Here is a 20,875-nt window from a genome sequence, read left to right as displayed (position 1 = left end):
CAAAAGCACTAGATTGGGCTTTGAATAACAAACTAAGATTGGATTTCAAAGGATTACAGAGACTGGGGAGACATGAAAAGGTACTTGAAGAGGATACTAACATAGTGAAATGGTTTGGATGATAAACTTGATATGCTAGCTTGCTTGGAGAAGAGGTAGGTAGCCACTGAGAATAAGTTTGATTAGCGAGGAAAAACAAATTCAGAGAGTCAGTGGGAAGGTAGTCTAGAACACCCAGGGAGGAGGTGGTATAAAGAACAAGAGTCAGAGAGAAGAATAAGAGAAAAAGGAAAAGATGATTTTTTACAATTTATATATTAAAAATTTTCAATACAACAAAGTAATTTGGAATCTATAAGAGATTTTACCTACGTGAATGACAAAACTCAAAATTATACCTACAGAATGACAAAACTCAAAATTATAATCCCTGGAATAGTAGTCTGGCTTCCCCAATAACAAATCAGACCTGCATTTAAGAGATCAACCAGAACATTAAATCAAATTATTTATACACAGTTCTGTGCTATGCATTACAGAAAGTTTCAATTTCACAAGATTTATTTCTACTTCTGAAGGTTTCAAATACTGGCAGCTGAATTTTCATTTTTCCTTTTTTCCTAGAAATTAAAGTCAATAATTAAAAATGGAGCCAATTTAAGTTAAATTTTTCCCTGCTGTGCTAATACAAGAAAACACTCATTCATAAACAAGTAATTAATTACTCTTAGTTGGATTTATATTTTGTGAAAGATTAAGATTGCAACTAGATTTTGCAAATACTACTTAGAACAACTTTTTAAAAGTTTACTTAGCTTTGACATCCAATATGGATACTATTAATGGCTTTTCTGGCATGCCTGTACCTACCTTTCAATGTTGCCATCAGAGTGATTATTTGCTTATTATTTTACTGCTTTCATCACTACTGTTAGATCCTAAAATAAGAGTCTTTAGTGATAATTAAATTATGCACTTCCTAGCCTAAGTGAAAAATATCCAAGTGACTGAGGATGAAAGACTTCTACCTCTCTAAATGCTGCCATAAGAGGAGTTATCTTGCGGTTATCAGCTGCACCCACACCTGCACCTGCTGGCACCAGTAACCGAACCACGTCAAGGTGTCCACCATTTGCTGCCAGCCACAATGGAGTGTTCCCCTTCTTGTTACGTACATCAATGTGAGCACCCCTAAATGAATGACACAAATATCACTTTTAAATGAAATGACACAGATAATAATAAAAATCAACTATGAATTTTGTGAAAATATTTTGTAAAGGAAAAAATTGTTTAAAATATATAGGACTAAAATATATTTCTCTCTCAGAATTACATTACAAAGAATTTCCAGTCATCAAATTAAAAGCCACTGAATCAAAACTAATGATACATCAATAATTGCTTTTCTTATTTTAAAAATAATGACCCTTTGTGCATAATTCTGAGCTTCAAATCCTGAGAAAATGTAAAATTTTCTTTAGTGAAAAATAATGGTACATCCTGTTAATATCATAATATATTAAACTATCCCAGAGCATAAACAGTATCCTATGAGGCGATTATATCTTTCAGATTATTTGTATTCATGTATTTATATTATGTGGCTTCATAAAAGAATGAATCTTAAAATAACATGAAGGTTTAGCACTCAGTGGGCATCATGGTAGATAAGACTCACTGGTAAATAACTAGTTGATAGTAGCTACTACTCATTACTACTGTTAGGACACCATGCAAAAGTCTTTCAGACTGTTAAAGTAGGAAATCCAATTTAGCATACCAGCAACTTTGAAAGACTGGCAAGTAACTCCTAAGTGACTGAAAACAAAAAATATCCTGGACTCCATCTTATATCTTGAACAGTTCCATAACTGTCTCTTAAAAGCCCTAATTACCATAAAGAACAAGAAAATCAACAATGAAGCCTTAGATTATTGCCAGACTTAACAAGACTTAAGGTGGTATCTTTGCAAAACTGTGTGGGAGATGTGAATATGGATGACAATAGCTGGATGTTCAAATAGCTTATTATAGTACTTGAAAAGTATATACACAGACAAAAAAGGAAGAAAAGAAGTATTTCAAGATTGCACTGAAATATATTAAACAATGCAGCATAGCTCTGGATGGGTGGAAAATAATAGAGGTAGGTTTAAAACATAAAAAAAATACACTGCAGTTTATAGAAGTAATCACATTTGATTTTTTAATAGTTCAATTTGCACAGAGAATAGTAATCACTAGTAACACCATGTTCATATATGAAGGGTATGGTAGCATCATACCTGCCAATGAGAAGCTCACAGAATTTATAATGCCCTTTATCTGCTGCTATGGTTAAAGCTGCATCTCTCGAGGAGGGCACTGGAGGGGCACTAACATCAGCAGCTTTATCCAAAAGAACTCGGCCCACCTCTGCATATCCACCAGAGGCAGCTTCCATTAGCGGTGTGAGGCCAGTCTAGGTTTAGTGAAAAACAAAAAACAACACGTAAGAGACCAGAAAGTACTAAAATGTTAAAGAACAACGATCTGGGGGAGCAATACGGTATAGCTATTACAAAATGCACGACTAAATTTCAGCACTGACACTGCTAACCTCTCTCAGTTACAGTGAGGTCTACTGAAAGCAGATGATTCTACCCAATGTCCATTTGTTGGTAAAACTTTTAAGACACATGTACTTGGCATATAACTGGCACTTAATAAATGCTCCCTCTCTTCTCTTTCATAATACTACATAGTTTTCAGCTGATAACCCCAATGTCATTATTACCTATAAAAATCTATTGCTGAGGTATTTTCAAGAGTTCATGCTTAACTGAGTCATACAGAATGATTTCTGTTTAAATATATATGTAAGAGATAAATGTTACTACAAAGTACTAGAAGTATAATTAGCATATTGCTAATGTACACCTTAAATGTCAAAGCAATAAATCCATGGGTAAATCTCAGACTTTTTCTTACCTTAGCTCTGTGTTCCACATTTGCTTTTCTATCAAGCAGAAGACTAACCACTTCAGTTCTTCCTTGGAAGCAGGCTAAGGTAAGGGCAGTGTTCCGATTGGTTTCTCTTTGAGCATTTATGTCAGAGCCCATGTCTAACAGGAGCTTAACGGCAGCTGTGTGCCCATTCATAGCTGCTAACATCAGAGGAGAAATACCCAATTTGCTACCAGTTCTGGGGGTGGAAGTATGGGGAGAACAAAGGGAAAAATATATTTTTTAAATGTCCCACAAAAACTAGATGATAATACAGAATTCTACCTTAGGATTTAAGATTCTTTATTCTGCAGAATTATTTAAAAGAATCATTCTTCTCAGCCCTACTAAATCTTTGAGATATTACCAAGACTACACTACAAATCTTTTACTACCCAGAACTAGAATACTTTCTGTATCTCATTCAACATAATGACTTGGGCTGAAAAGTGATAAATTATTAAGTCATTATTAAAAATGAACTTTCCATTCTAAAGTATATACTTGCTTGCTTAATAAAAACATAAGACAGATGTGTTTACGTTTATCATAAGAAATAAAGTAATTGATAATTTTTTCAAGTTCTATGTCAACAGTTTTAAACACTTAAATTTGAATTCTAAATTTGTAATGAAGGCATTTCCTAAATATGGCATTAAAAAAAGTGTTCTACAAATATCTTTAACATAACACTGTTAAAGGACTTGGAGAGAGAGAATAAAACTTGCCTAGAATTAATCTCAGCTCCTGCATTTAGCAATATTTTGATAATGTTCACATAGCCACCAGAAGCAGCCAGGCTTAGAGGTGTGCAATCAGAAACATTCCTGTGCTCTTTATTTGCCCCTCGAGCTAACAATAGCTCCACCACCTGGAAAAAGAAAAGGAAAAATGTGTTTTCTTCTTATGGTGAGACAAGTTGCAAGGTGTATATTTCTGATTTCTCTTTTTTTCTACTTTATTGTATAACAAAAGAAGGGGAAAGTCATTCAACCTTTGAACAAAATCAGTCTCAAATGAAAGCAAAAGGTCTTAGAGGCCAATAAGGGGATAGTTTCTCAACTAAAATCCATTTTGGAATCTGCTGAAATGGCACAGTGTTTTCATTGAAAGATCTTGACCTCATGTGTTCTTGTGCAATGCTGTTTTGGAAATTAGTATTTCTGTACTATTCTATCACATAGTGGTAAAATAGAATAAGATTTTTTCATTTATACATGTAAATGTCCTTAAAATATTTTTTAAACTTAAAATCAAAAGCTAAATGCTAAAAACATTTTTGGAATAAAGCTAACACTTATCTTCCCCCAATATTTTACCATAAAAACTTTTAAGCACACAGAAAAGTTGAAAAAAATTTACATACGATCATCACCTAGATTCTACCATTAACATTCTCCTCTACTTACTTTATCACATTTATTCGTCTGTCCATCATTTTTTGATGCATTTCATTTCTAAGTAAATTGTAGACACCTGTAATTTCCCTTAAACACATCAGCATCTGTACCATGAGCTAAACTCTTATTTGTTTTTAAGCTTTTTAGGTTTTTCTTTAGGTGAAATTTGTAACTTTCAATAAATGCACAAAACTTAAGTGTATATTCACTGAGTATCGACAAATGCATAAACCTAATTTAAATTTGTTATTTACTCATGTTCTTTCTCAGTCAATCCTACCCAAAGATTAGTTTCATTTACCATAGATCTTCATATAAATCAATCACACAGTGTTTGAGAGTCATCTGTGTGTATTGCGTAGCATTCCATTATGTGAATATGCTGCTTTATCTATTCTATTGATAAACATCTCTACTGTTTCTAGTTTGGGGCAATTCTGAATAAAGTTGCTATGAACATTTCTTGTGGAAATATATTTTCATTGCTCATGGGCTCCACCTAGTAGCAGAATTTCTGGGTGCATGTTTAGTTAAGAAATTGCCAAACCTGTTCCTAAAGTGGTTGTACTATTTACACTCTCATCAACAAGGAGTTCTGGTTGCTCCACATCCTCAGCAAAACTTGGTATTGTCAATCTTTATAATTTTAGCCATTCTAGTGGATGTGGTTGGTGGTATCTCACTGGGGTCTTAATTTGCATTCCCTGATAGCTGAGAATATTTAGCATTTATTTAAGTGCCATTCATAGATCTTTTGTCCATTATGCCATTTAATGCACAAAACAACTCTTTGACACAGGTACTAGCATCTTCATCTTCATTTTACAAATGAGGCATAAGGAAGTTAAGGATTGCTCAAGATCATAGCACTTATCCTTGCTCTTACTGTTAAAAATACATCTAACTGGGAAATAAATAAATGTTAATGAACAGTGCTTTGCCTTACTACCAGCTAAAACTTTACTCGTTTGAATAAAGCTATGACCAATTTTATTTTTATTTTTTTTTGGGGGGGGGGTTTAAGTTCACATTCATAAGCATTTTCTTTTTTAAATTTCATTAAAAAAATTTTTTTTGAAGTATAGTGGATTTACAAAGTTGTGTTAGTTCAGGTGTACAGCAAAGTGATTCAATTATACATACATATACATACTTTTTTTTTTTCAGATTCTTTTTCCTTAGAGGTTACTATAAAATATTGAGTCTAGTTCCCTGTGCTGTACAGTAGGTCCTTGTTGCTCATCTATTCCATACACAGCAGTGTGTATACGTTAATCCCAACCTCCTAATTTATCCCTCCCCCACTCCTTTCCCTTTTGGTAACCATAAGTTTGTTTTCTGTGTCTGTGGGTCTATTTCTGTTTTGTATATAAGTTCATTTGTATTTTTTTTTTTAAGATTCCATGTATAAGCGATATGATTCTTATCTTCCTCTGAAGCTATGACTAATCTTAGATGACTTTCTATCACATTTTTGCTTTTAGAGCCAGTAAGACTAACTGGCTTATGTAACAAGATCATAAAAACAAGCCCCCAAATTGGCATTAGGCTATTTTATTTTACAAACAGTCCCTTAAGCAATAAATTAGAAAACCCTAATCACATTTCTAAAGTTTTCTTAATTCCTTTATGCAAAGATAACTGACCCTAGTTATCTCTCAGAGGGAATGGTCTATTCCCCAAAAGTAATAAACATTCAATATAAAAGAATTATTTTGTGATTTTATAGTAAAATGACTTCCTAATATTTTATTAATTACTTCAAAATACTTTACTGTTCTAATGACACCAAATAAAAGCAAGAGTGTTATAGGCAAAATTATTACCCTAAAAGACTTCTATAATTATTATAACCTCATCTGTTACATTTTAGTAAGAATACATAAAGATTACAGTAGGCTTTAACATTGCTTTGAAAGGAAGAAAATCAACTGATTTCTTTTTGATTCAATATTGAAAAATGTTATGAGACAAGTATTATTTCAAACCACACAGTGATTGAAAATTTCAGTTAAGTCAAAATTTTACTTTCATTATATACCAAAAACAGAACATTTACATTTCTGACTGATAGAATCACCTCCACTGTGGAATACAGAAAATAATTAGAATGGTGAAATAAAAAAGAAAAAGATTTTTAAGCTGAGAGTAGGAAACTCACCTGGAATAACCGAGAGGGCTTCCTAAATATAAGATTCAACAACTCCCTAATTGAGAAGTTACCAATCCATAGAGACAGCACGACTGGTGAATAGAACTGGATTTAAAAAACTGATTTAAAATGAGGTTATCCAACTAATTATTAAATGCCAGCAGAATGAGGTTATCCAACTGATTAGTAAATGTCCGAAGGAGACACACAATGGAGCAAAGCTATGACCTCTTGGGCCTACACCTAAGCACACTAGCTGTTCTACCTAAAGAAACTAAAAGGTCATATAATATAACCGAGAACCTTTCCTCCAGAGTTGAGAAGGGCTGGGGAACAATTAAAAGACAAAAGTACTCAGGACAACTAAAAATTGAACACTCTTAATTCCCTACTAATCTTATACATAGAGAGCAACAGAGGCTGAGCTTAAGTACCTTTCCCACTAAGTACTCTGGGACAGGAAAAGATGAGTGAATATAGGCCCCACTTATCAGGAGCTTGCTGATTTGATTTGGGATGTCTTAATCATTCTCTTAGCCTGAATGCAATATAGAGGGATTCCTATGGCAGTTCGTACTTTTACATGAGTAGGATAATAAACAATGTATGATTTTTCTGGCAAGACAGCTTATGCTAACACTAATTCTTATCCTTTTGCGAAAAGATTATAGTTTCAGTTACTGTGATAAATCTTAATGTCTGTCCACTGTTACCACAAAATCATATAAATTGAAGTGCACATCTGTTAAACAGAGAGAGACAAAAAATTACACTTGGGGACAATAATACCTCCTGTCTTCCCCCAGAACAAGGCAAAGATAGTGGTGTGTCCTTGGTTCTTTCTGACTGGGCTTCAATGTCTGCACCATTGTCCAGCAATATTTCCACAACACCAACATGACCAGCTGTAGCAGCCAAGATGAGCAGAGTAAAACCTGGAGTAAAATAAAGATCTTCTTAGCTAAGCAAAGAAACAGTGCTGTTTTCCATCAAAATAGGGCTACAAGTAGTATTTCGTCACAGAACACAAATAATTCAGAAGAAAAGTTAACAAAAGTAGGCCTTACCTTTCTTGTCTCTGTGCTCAATACTAGCTCCTCTCTCTAGCAATGTCTGTACCAGTTCCTCATGACCACCAGCACAGGCAAGCATTAGCGCCGTGTCATGATTACTCTCAGTCTGTAAAAAATTGTTGATTAGCTCATTAGACAATTAAAAATGTTAACATCAATTACATAATATGTACATATACCAAACACACACACACACACACACACACACACACACACATATATACCATTCTACTATATCAAACATTTGGATAGTAAGTTTCTTTTTTTTTTTCCACTAATGGTCAACTTGTGATTTTTTTAAAGACTACAAATAATATTTGAACTTTATGGGCAATTCTTAAAGCAAGCAAGAAGAAAAAAAAGTATGATTTTCAACATATGCTATTTTCAGCTACATGCTTTAAGAAATACTACTGTGGACTCACTTTCCCTTCTACCCATAAATGGAGTAGCATAGACAAGATTTATCTTCCTATCCCAAACGACAAAAAAAGACAAACTATTTGAAATGATGTTAGTTAGACAGGCAACACATGACAGTGATCACTGAGGACAGAAATGATTAACTTATTGTATTGCCTGGAGAGTTTCCAGGCTAAAGTGCAGGAAGAGGGTACCGAAACAGAGCCTGGCATTCTCCCTGAGTTGAAAAGAGAGTTTGGAGAAGTGAAGGTGGCTAGAATTCATGGGGTAGACTACTGGAGAGGAAGGCACTACATACAGAGAGTACTCCAGAGATCTGCAGAGGGCTCCCCTTGAGTCTTCAGCTGAGTTCTGATCAACACACGTGCATAAGAAAAATTACTGGAGGCCAGGGAAAGACTACCAGAAGGGACTGAACAACACCTAGAGCTTACACAGAACTGGGAATAGTTTGGTTCCCACAGCCAGAGCAGAAAGACCCTCAAAACACACAGAATATCAAGAAAAATCCTCAGCCATTAGGCCAAATTAGCTACTCTGGACCCATCTAACAAAGCTGAAAAACAAGTCTTGAAATGAAAAAATTATTTCCAAGTAACTTAACTGCATTCGAGGAACAAAGCCCCTAAAAATTTAAAGGAACAAAAAAATATAATATACAATGTATTTTGAAAGACAAACACAATTATAATTGAGACATGACACTGTTTATATACAGTTTACTTCTGACTTATGCCAGTGATAGTGACCAATGATAGATTTAACCAGTGGTCACACTCTATCATAGTTTAAATACTTATTTAGTGAACTAAGTCCTCATGCTTTTAGTACTCTAAGCTTGTGCTATACCAAAAAGGTAACTACTAGCTACATGTGGCTAGTAGTACTTGAAATATGGCTAGTGTGACTGAGGAACTAAATTTTAAATTTTATTTACTTTTAATTAATTTAAATTTAAAATGTGATACTCGATTTGGTTATTGGAAACCTTTTCTGTATGTCTGGAGCAAACTGAGTAATAAAATCTACTTTTTAGCCATACATTTAATCAAATCTAAATGCAAAACAAATATTTCCAATGAAGTCCAAGTTGAGATATATTTTAAACAGGGTGGCAAACCATCTGGATTTGCCCAGGATGGAAGGGATTACTGGGATGAGAGACTTTTGGTGCTAGAGTCAGGAAAGTCCTGGGAAAACCAGGATGATCTGACCACTCTAACCTGTAAGTGTAACATACACACTGAATTTTAAAGACTTTTAGTATGAAATAAAAATGAGAAATACCTTAGTAACTTTTTAGTTTTGATTACATGTTTAAACAATATTATGGATATATTAGGTTAAATAAAATATTCTTTAAATTAATTCCTATTTCTTTTTGCTTTTTATTAAAATAAATTTATTTATTTATTATGGCTGCGTTGGGTCTTCATCACTGTGTGCGGGATTTCTCTAGTTGCGGTGAGCAGGGGCTACTCTTCGTTGCTGTGCGCGGGCTTCTCATTGCGGTGGCTTCTCTTGTTGCAGAGCACGGGCTCTAGGCACGCGGGCTTCAGCAGTTGTGGTGCATCGGCTCAGTAGTTGTGACTCGCGGGCTCTAGAGCACATGCTCAGTTGTTGTGGCACACGGGCTTCGATGCTCCGCGGCATGTGGGATCTTCCCGGACCAGGGGTCGAACCTGTGTCTCCTGCATTGGCAGGCGGATTCTTAACCACTGAGCCACCAGGGAAGTCCCTCCTTTTGCTTTTTTTAATGTGGCTACCAGAAAACATAAAATTATATGAGTCTTGTATTATTTTTTTATTGCATAGCTCTGTCTAAGCCATCTTCCCGCTTTTACATATTCACCTCTATTACAGCATTTATCACCAATCTTCCTTATGTTAATATTACTTACATGTCTATCACCCTCAGGGGACTATAAATTCCTGGAAGGTAATGAACATGTCTTATTTATGTTTGCATTCTCTACGTACTAGTGATGTCTTGCCTAGGAAACAATAAATGATAGTTAAGTTGAATGAATGATAGTAGCTGTAAGGGTCATACAACAAAAGACTATCACTAATAAAACAAAGGATTACATATATGAAATATATATTTACTGTGTTATATAATATTATATTTATTTCAGTTTTATAAGGAAGGAATTATTACGTCTGATTTCAGAGAAAAGGAGACAAAGGTCAGAGAAATAACCTTCCGATGGTCACACATGCTAACAACTGGTAAAGACTGGTGTAAAAAAAAAACAAGAGGATCATGGATAACAAAATGCTGCTTACCCTCTTACATCAGAGAGCAGCCCTAAGGCACAGCTGACTGAGGTGAACAGAATGCTAAGTCTATCTGTATTATGTGCTCTCTATGTTAGTGTATAGACAATCAGTAGAAGAGTAATCTTTATGATGAAGAGTCAACTTTATGATGAAGTTTATGAGGTTTCTAGAAGTCTTCTAGGGGTTAAAGAGTAATTTAGGAAACTGGTGCCAATCGTAATAGAGAATGAAGAGACAAACAAAACTTGGAAAAGGTAAGCATGGAAAATTTTAGAGGATCAGTAAAATTTGGGTTTTTTCCACATTATAAAACATCAATTCAGGGGGCTTCCCTGGTGGCGCAGTGGTTGAGAATCTGCCTGCTAATGCAGGGGACACGGGTTCGAGCCCTGGTCTGGGAAGATCCCACATGCCACGGAGCAACTAGGCCCGTGAGCCACAACTACTGAGCCTGCGCGTCTGGAGCCTGTGCTCCGCAATAAGAGAGGCCGCGATAGTGAGAGGCCCGTGCACCGCGATGAAGAGTGGCCCCCACTCGCCGCAACTAGAAGCCCTCACACAGAAACGAAGACCCAACACAGCATAAATAAATAAATAAATAAGGTAACTTACCATTTAAAAAAAAAAACATCAATTCAATTGGCATTTATTAAGCACCTTTTATATTCAAAGTACTCTGCTAGATACTCTAGGGCTGACAAAGATAAGTAAATATAGTCTCTGCTCACTAGGAGTTTACAGGTTACTGTACAGGGCAAATTTAGGTTGAAACAAAGAGAGAAATACGAACAATGTGAGAGTTGAAGGAAAAGATATTTAAAGCTGAAGAAGAGGGGGAGGTTAGTCAAATTCCCTGGGCAACTTGAAAGTAGGTAACTTCACTATATTTCTGCATTAAGGTGAAATTAAAGCAACTAATATTTTACAACAATCTTTTTAAGACAATAATGAAAGAATTTAAAGATTCTGAAGTGAGACTTTCACCGCCCCCTGCCCAAATACATACTACACATTCCCAAAATGGTAAGAAATATCCTGATTTGCAATATATCAAGAAACAATTTAACTGAAGTAGGAGTTTGGGTTAAAACTCACTACTGATAAGATACAGGTAGTTTTGAATTAAAGAAAACAGGTGTTTTGAATATTTCTAATCAAGGAAATGAAATGTAGGTGATGACTTTCTAGAAGGCAAAGTAACACTAAAGTTATGTTATTATACTGGTTAGCAAGTCACATTCTTGGTCATATATCTAAGAGAAACCTGGAAAGGAAAAAGATGCCCAGAGCTTTGTTAAGAGCTTTCCAGGTTTATATTTTAAAGAAAATTTCCATTTAGCTCACAATATCATAAAATATATCATTCTGTATCATAACATGTTATGATGATTCAGGCTTATAAAAAATGATAAAATTATATTCAATGTAAAAATATTCTGTAAATTACCAGTATGACTATTCAATTTTACAAGATAAAAACAACAAGCAAGAATCATAAGACAAATGCAATATTAAAGGAAAAGGCAACTTTTAATGAGCTAGAATATAAGTGAAAAAAAATATCTGAACTATAAAAAAGGAAGTATATCTATTAATTTCATTTAAAGTAATTAAATAAATTATTTTGAAAACTATTAGGATTTAAAGGGCTGAATATTTTTAGACCTCCATAGTCCCAAATATCTCATTCTCTAACCATGTTAGGGGTCATATATAACATTAAAAAGGATGGCACTTTAGGGCATTCAATAAATGAGAAAAATCAGTAAGATAGTAAATAACCTATTTAAAACACTTCATATAAACAAGTAGAATGAATGCATTTTAAAGTAGAATGCTTTAATGGCAGAGTATTTCATATTACTATTATGAGTTAAATGAGTTTTTTCCTGGTCTCCTTAATTTCTCATTAAATCGTGGTGAAACTGTTTTCCACGTTGCAAAAACAGAAGAAAAGAGAAATACCAATGATATTTATACCATTAAAGGTAAAACATAATTTTACATATTCTACAATTTCAGTCTTGATATGTAGGTTAAATTTAACATCTACCTTCTTTAAAAGATAATGGAGGGCTTCCCTGGTGGTACAGTGGTTGAGAACCCGCCTGCCAATGCAGGGGACACGGGTTCGAGCCCTGGTCTGGGAAGATTCCCACATGCCGTGGAGCAGCTAGGCCCGTGAGCCACAACTACTGAGCCTGCGCGTCTGGAGCCTGTGCTCCGCAACAAGAGAGGCCGCGACAGTGAGAGGCCCGCGCACCGCGATGAAGAGTAGCCCCCGCTTGCCGCAACTAGAGAAAGCCCTCGCACAGAAACGAAGACCCAACACAGCCAAAAATAAATAGATAAATAAATTAATTTAAAAAAGAAAAGATGACTACTATCTTTAAAAAAAAAAAGATAATGGATACATGTTAATTATTAAAAACAGGGAAAAAAAGGCAAAATTACATGAGGAGGTATTTATTTTTCTCATTTTTGAGATGTGCTAGAATAAGTTACTCCAAGTTCAAGGAAAGCCTTTAGAAATTTGAGAATAAAATGTCAAGCAGTTCAGAACTAGAACACAAGTTCAGTTCATGCCAGAACACAGGTTTTAGAACCTATGAACAGAACAACTAATTCTTTCTCACTTTTAGTGGCTAGTAGAGTTAATAAAAAGTTCACACTATAAAATACAGAAAATATTTAATTAATTCAGGGGATTCAACTCTAACCTTCAACCAGATTTATTGTTTCATATAAAACCACAGTTCTCAAAAATCTATATGTGATTCCTGATTTCCATATCTAGAGTACCCAGGTATAAGTTGTATTACACCACTCAAGCAAAATAAAAATAGAGATTAGAGCTATGTTATCAGAATGTATAGTAAAACAGTCCCAAATAATTACTTCAAACTATCATTTATTGATGTTTCCTAAAATAAATTTTGGTAACAGCACAGTGTGTAGTATTAATCTTAAAAGTTTTGATAGTATCCAGACAAACTTAATTCAATAAAACCATTACATGAGAGGGGGAGAGCCTGTGGCACACAAACCAAGGCTGATTTCTAGTTATAGAACATAAGATTTGAGGAATGTTATAAAGAATGCAAACTCTTATCGTCAGCATTCTTTAAGGGCCAGAAATTACACATATGATTCCAGCTAATCCTTGTTTAAAATATTAGTTCCCTACTATAATGATCAACTAAAGGACCATTTTTCAAGAATCATTAGCATTTTAAAAAAGAGACTTACACACTGAGGCATTAAAAAATCACACTTCTTTTGTTCTTCCTTAAGTTAAGATTTGCGGTAAATATGCCGTATGGCCAAGGCAATATGCTAAACAGATGTAAAGATTAAACACACATGACCCTTTGCTATCTAGGCAGACCCATTTTCTCGATTTTAGACCCAGAGTCTTTTTTTCGTTTGTTTGAAAGCTGGCTCCACTAAAAATTGGCTGTTAGGCAAGGCCTCTTTCCTTACCTGTAAAATGGTAATAGTAACAGTACCTACTTCATGGGATTGTTACAGAGATTAAGTTAAAGAAGTAAGTATCTGTAAAGAGTTAAGAATGTACATGTTAAGTTTTGTTAAATAAACAAATGAAAGATCCAATTATTAGAGGATTTTTAATCTTTCAAAATAGAGGAAGAATCTTAGTATGAACTTTTTCATCATATCACCTGTCTGTAATGGCACAGTATTGTCACACATAAACCAAAATATCCATTATGTAAAATCTCATGGAATTTGTATTGAGAATCTAGAAAAAACTTCAGGTGGATGAAGCATAAAAGAATCTTTGTATTTATCACTTTAAGTACCTCCTTGGTATCATAAAAACTAGTAAGTTAAAAAAACTAACACTGAAGGTTAAAGAAAAAATGGTGAACAATTATTTCCAAATAATTATTTTGTATTATGTGTTCCAAAACAGGAAATTTCTAATTTCTAACTATGCAATTAGGGTAAACTCCATGAAAAGTATTGTAACTCATATTAGGCTAACCCAACTGAAAAGCCTCAATGTAAAGACCGGATAAAGAAGCAGATTTTTAAGGAGCCATAGTCAAATCTTTTTACATAAGTATGTCTACTACATTTAAAATGTACGTCATTTTTTCAAATTAACTTTTTAAAAGTATTTATATGTAACTTCTCAGAAATTAATTTATGGTTGGTTGAGTGGTATAGTCAGGTAAAATTTCATTATCATGATAATCTCAAATTCAATAAAATCATGATCATACTTGATGGAACCTTTTCTGTAGCTGATTGATTGATTGATTTAATTTTGGCTGCACCGTGCAGCACGCAGGATCACAGTTCCCCAACCAGGGATCAAACCTGCCCCACTGCAGTGAAAGTGCAGAGTCTTAACCACTGGACCACCAGGGAAGTCCCTGTGGCTGTTTTATTTTAAAGCATTAAAAAAAAAAAAAAAAGAAAGAAACCCTTTATATTTTGGTCAAGTTTTACTTTTGCTTATGGATCAATTCTTTTTTTTTTTTTTTAATTTATTTATTTTATTATTTTTGGCTGTGTTGGGTCTTCGTTTCTGTGCAAGGGCTTTCTCTAGTTGTGGCAAGCGGGGGCCACTCTTCATCGCGGTGCGCGGGCCTCTCACTATCGTGGCCTCTCTTATTGCGGAGCACAGGCTCCAGACACGCAGGCTCAGTAGCTGTGGCTCACGGGCCCAGTTGCTCTGCGGCATGTGGGATCTTCCCAGACCAGGGCTCGAACCCGTGTCCCCTGAATTGGCAGGCAGATTCTCAACCACTGCGCCACCAGGGAAGCCCTGGATCAATTCTTGATCCCACAAAATTAGAAAATATACTTCTGGTTAAAACATTAACAGACTCAGAGCAAAACAGATTAGAGGAAAATAATGCAAATTCAATAAAAAGTTCAATCCAATTCTATAATGCTATCAATATGAAATGTAAACCATTGTGGTTCACCAAATGAATGTCTAATTTTTTTTTATGAGACTAAAAATGAAGCTCTATAGTATGGTATTTGGAAGGGTGCCTTTGAAGTCAAACCAACCTAAGTTTGACTCCCAGCCCCACCATTTCTTAGTTAAATGAAGTGATTGTAAGCCAAATGCTTAATCTCTCTCTTAGCCTGGGTTTCTTCATCAGGAAAATGGGTGTTTAAGAGGAGCTGCCTTATCTGTGTACTCTGAAGATTGAATAAAGTTATTCCTTAAAAAAAAGCCCCTAACTATTTTAGGTGCTCAAAAAAGTTAGCTCATATAAAATAAGGGAAGCAAGTAAGAACAGAAATGAAATTCCTTTTTCATAGTATTACCAAGAAACATCTTAATGAAAAGGAGGCTTTATTTCAATAGCTTAATAGTACAGGTCCTTAAGGATGCAATAATACAAACACACACACACACGCACACACACACACACACACACACACACAGTCTCTCTCTCTCTCCCCCATCCCCCCTCCCTAAAATTGATGCTTATAAAGAAGTGATCATTAATAAAACTGCAAGTTTTATAATGTACACCACCACCCTCACACTACTCTCTCCATCAGGCATTAATCAAAACACAAAACTAAATAAACTGCAAACATTTCTCAGTCCTGAAGAAAACCATATACCCTTACCTCATTCAGCAGTCTTCTAAGCTAGGCTGCTTGGCATTTCTTCAGGACAAAACACAAGCTACCTTCTCTTTTCCAACCTCACTTTGCTCTGACATTTCATGGTATACTAATTCTTTTAAAAAACTTTTTAAAAAACTTAACAGTGTTATAGAAACAGACACATAGACTTACTACATATTTCAGTCAGCAAGATCAGAATTTTCAAAGACAATATAAATGCAACTGAGTATATATGCTATATAAATGGAATCCAATATGAATTTTAAAACACATCTTCTAATTTAAGTTTAGAAGAAAATACATAATCTTAAATAAGTTCTTTCTATTTACATCCCTTTTGAAACTAAAGTTTAAGAAAACAAGATTACTTGATGACATCAGAAACCAGATCTTCACAATAATTATCACTAATAATCTGTATTTGGCATTTTATTTCTTTAAATGTGGATTCTAATTTATAACTGTGGCTCAGGTCTTTGCCCAGAGACAAAGCAGTCTAAGATGATTTAAATAACTGATTAATGTTTCTAATGATGATATCATTCCAGTTAAAAACTATCACTCCTGAGTTTGGAGCTTACCTGTGCATCAGTATCAATGGCAGGGTAGATAGGAAGCATGGCTGAAGGAGAGATGATAGGACTTGGAGTTGGAGTCTGAGGTTGGGAAATGGAAGCAGCGATACTGTGGGTAGGAGTGTGTGACATTGCAGATGCTCTTCCACTGACTGCTGTTGAACAAAATAACTGTACTTAATGAGGATGAAACGTTGTTAGGTAACAGCAAGAAACAGTTGTCAGAAAATATTTAAATATCTTTAAAAACAAAATATCTACAGGTAGACTGCCATAGCACTAATAACTCATTGTCCTGGTTATTTCTGACACTGGACAACAGACCAAAATTTAAATATATATTGAGAGTAACCCATTTGCTAAACAGTCAACCATATGAAAAACAAATTCCCCTCTTATGGTATGTAATCACAAAACCTTAATTCAAAATAACCCTGAAAACAAAAATATTTTTATGAATTAAAATTAAATATATATGCAAATGGTTACCCATTATATCTTCTTAATCAGAAAAGGAATAAAAGTTAAAATAGTCAAGTTCAGAAGGAGAAAATGTGTCTTTTACCTGCCAATTTCACACCTTATTTTCTAGAACTAATGAAAGTAATATCACTGTTTGGGGACATTCGCTATTGAATATTTAAAATACTTCCTATTCTTTTATTAACTGCACACAGGGGGTGGCCCTCAGTACGACAGCATATATATATAAAAATTGGATCCTCACACAGAAACAGTTTCTCACATACAGAATTATTCTGAAGGGCATAAAATGCTCACCAATCAATCTAGCAATCACACTGACTTAGGAGGACAAAATTAAAACATTAGGGTAGAAATAAATGTATGCATGCAATCAGCCTTCAAATATAGATTACTGTTAGTTCTTCTAAGTATAATTTTGCCATGATATTATTTTCACCAAAATAAGCAAATTAAGAAGGGGCTAATTAGGTCAGTACTTGAGATGGGAGAATTCCAAAGGTGGTAGCAGTTGAGGGTACTTTATTCCCTCATCAACTCACTTCTGGAGTTGACATGTGAACATCAATCCTTTTTCCCCCTTATTCAAAATGCTATAGCACTAGAGTCTGGGCATTAATCTTTGAATGATCAACAGTAGTGTGGATGTATGTTACCAACGTAGTTATCAACTACATCAGACAGAAAATAATCATGATTCACAACTGGATCTGAAACCAGGCAAAAGAGGTTATGCTCCTACCAAGAACAAAACTGAAATAGACCTTATCATAACAATTATAAACACAATTGTCAATTAAGAAATCTATTTTACATGAAATCCTTAGTTCACGCACAAACATACACTATACATTATAGCAACACTCATTCTACAATTATACATTTTTAAGTCCACTTAAAAGCCAAAGGAAGAACAAAGGAGGAAACAAAACAAAACAAAACAAAACACACTATTTGAATCCTTAGGGATCCAGATCAATAGAAAAGGGCATGTATTCAACCCTAGTATGTTAATCATCTAATGATCTTGATATTGTTACTCCACGTTGATAGTTTTGTATGTTAAGAACATGGAAGCAACCTAAGTGTCCATCATCGGATGAATGGATAAAGAAGATGTGGCACATATATACAATGGAATATTACTCAGCCATAAAAAGAAATGAAATGGAGGTATTTGTAATGAGGTGGATGGAGTTAGAGTCTATCATACAGAGTGAAGTAAGTCAGAAAGAGAAAAAGAAATATAGTATGCTAACACATATATATGGAATCTAAGGAAAAAAGAAAAAAAAAAAAAGGTCATGAAGAACCTAGTGGCAAGACGGGAATAAAGACACAGACCTACTAGAGAATGGACTTGAGGATATGGGGAGGGGGAGGGGTGAGATGTGACAGGGTGAGAGAGTGTCATGGACATATATACACTACCAAATGTAAAATAGATAGCTAGTGGGAAGCAGCCGCATAGCACAGGGAGATCAGCTCGGTGCTTTGTGACCACCTAGAGGGGTGGGATAGGGAGGGTGGGAGGGAGGGAGATGCAAGAGGGAAGAGATATGGGAACATATGTATATGTATAACTGATTCACTTTGTTATAAAGCAGAAACTAACACACCATTGTAAAGCAATTATACTCCAATAAAGATATTTAAAAAAAAAAAGAAAAAGAAAAAGATCAAGACAATTCAAATGTACACATTCTAGATATAAATTTCAAAACCATATAAAATCTATGGCTCTTAAAATGGGTTCCATATTCTCCTCTGATTAGACTGATTTTCACAAATGAAAATGCTAAACACAAAATTAGCTTCAACAGAATGAACACCAATCTGTCCAAAAAACTGAATTTTATTTCATCATACTGAACAAAAAAATCTAAGCTTTATTGTTAAATGACTAAATTATAATTTACATTTCAATTTGAATAAGTTCTTTTAAAGAACATTATTAGTTTTCTTATTTTTGGTCAAACTGGTTGTTCTTATCACCTCTTCTAGAAGGAGATAGGAAAAATCAATTCCCTCATTTAATTCCCTTGGGGTACCTATGAAATTGGTTTACTAAAACTAAATAGCTGCCTGTCACTCATCCATTCTTTACAATTAAAAGTAGCAATTGTAAATATGTAGGTACCTGAAGGAACCATGGTACAGACCAGATCTTTACATGTGGAACTTCATTTTAGGGTTAGATTTCAGAGAGGGAAAACCAGATGCTCAAAGAAGTTTTAACATCAGGTAAGGAAAGAGGGAACTTGACAACACAGCAAAGGCAAGTTGTTAAGAGTGGTTAAATAGGGAACTGATTTTGCTTTGGCTAGTACAGAAAACAAGGAAGATAGAAGATTCTGACCAGCCAAGTACTAGAGAAAAAGAGACTGAATCTTATAAAAGCAGTCTAATAAATGGGGACTAAGGAATAAAGAACAGAGATTATGCTGAAGGAGAGAAGGAAGACTGAGCCTAATGAAGTTGTAAGATATTAAAAAACCCAAGGAAAGAAATGGAAATGGTCACTAGTCAAATGAAATAACAAGTACTACCATAGCAGAAGTTTAAAGGCTGTGGAAGTGAGTGTATATGTGTATGTTTGTGCACATACACATGCATGATGCAGGAATGGGTTGCAGGGAGGTAGTTGGATGTTTTTCATCCTGTTCTTTCTTCTGGCCATCTCTCCTCTCCTCATATAAATGAGAATAAACAGGTAAAGTATTTTTATAATATGACAAGTATCTGTCATATTTCCTAAACAGTTATAAGCTTTAAAAAATAATTTTATATGAAAACACCTGGAACACATAGCGAGAATTTAATTGTTTTTGTTTGGTAAACAAATCAACAGAAAAACTACTTTACAAACCTCCGATAATTCTGATCAGCATGAAAATTATACAACTGGCAAATCATTATTGATAACTATGCCCAAGAACATCAGGTAAATTCTGATAGCATATCAAAATTTTTTAAATATTCATTGGTATGGGATGTCCATTCTTCATTTAACTCAATAGATAACACTTAATTCTACACATTCTTTGGTAGTTCAATTGACATAATATAAAGAACACCATTATGATCTAGATTAATGGCCATGAAAGTAATATCAAATTTGGCATTTGGAGCTACTGTGCTTCAATTTTCATAAGATAGCTACTGTTTTTAAAATTACATTCCCAATTATTATAACCCACTAATGGTGATTAGTAGTAACTTTCAAATCTATAGGAAAAATGTATACTTCTTAATATAAGAAGATTTATAGTTCTTACTAACAATTAATAGCATTTTTTCCGATGTAGTTACTGTACCCTCTAAGATTAGCAGAGACTTTCATTCCACATACTATCGTTGAGGTGATACTAAAAGAGGACTGGGAAACTTTAGAGCAATTTTTAAGTACAAAATCTGTCTCATTAGCTGGTTTCTTAGTTTCTGAATGTTAGCTAAATATCTCAACACTATACAATTTCATTTTCTTTTATTCTTTTAAAAGATTAAAGTTAAATTATGTATAATCTCATCATAATATATAATGCTACTTAAACATAGTTTCAAAATAAGAGAAAATTCAATCAACCTTTAAGTATAGACCAAAGAATTAAAAGGGGGGAAGAGAGCAGATGAAAATTATCAAAATTCACCTATTTACTCCCTTTGTTTTCCCCTGTTCCTTCTTTTTCTGGTTTTTTTTTCTTTACTTTTTTTTTAAATGAAGAAAATTATTCTTTTCAGTACAGTATTCTTATGGCTTATAATCCTGTAAAATCTCATTCTACTACTTTGTTACAGAACTCACAAAAACTAAGTACCCAAAACTAGAACCATCAAAACAACCCCTAAAAGATTTCTTTTTGTCAATGAAAC

General features: G+C 34.3%; 1 protein-coding gene across 1 annotated transcript in view; it reads right to left on the bottom strand.

Annotated features, from left to right (window-relative positions):
* Positions 1-7: 7 nt before the first annotated feature.
* The window catches only part of ANKRD17 (ankyrin repeat domain 17), a 126,302-nt gene continuing 105,434 nt past the window's right edge, over positions 8-20,875 (bottom strand). Inside the window, 7 exon segments of the mRNA XM_036853875.1 lie at positions 8-1,191; positions 2,289-2,464; positions 2,974-3,187; positions 3,717-3,859; positions 7,330-7,475; positions 7,608-7,719; positions 16,526-16,674. Of these exon segments, the coding sequence (XP_036709770.1) occupies positions 969-1,191; positions 2,289-2,464; positions 2,974-3,187; positions 3,717-3,859; positions 7,330-7,475; positions 7,608-7,719; positions 16,526-16,674 (1,163 nt within the window). The 3' untranslated portion in view covers positions 8-968.

This window comes from Balaenoptera musculus, chromosome 5, assembly GCF_009873245.2.
Source record: "Balaenoptera musculus isolate JJ_BM4_2016_0621 chromosome 5, mBalMus1.pri.v3, whole genome shotgun sequence".
NCBI classification, from domain to species: Eukaryota; Metazoa; Chordata; class Mammalia; order Artiodactyla; family Balaenopteridae; genus Balaenoptera; species Balaenoptera musculus.
This window is presented reverse-complemented; position numbering and strand designations above follow the sequence as displayed.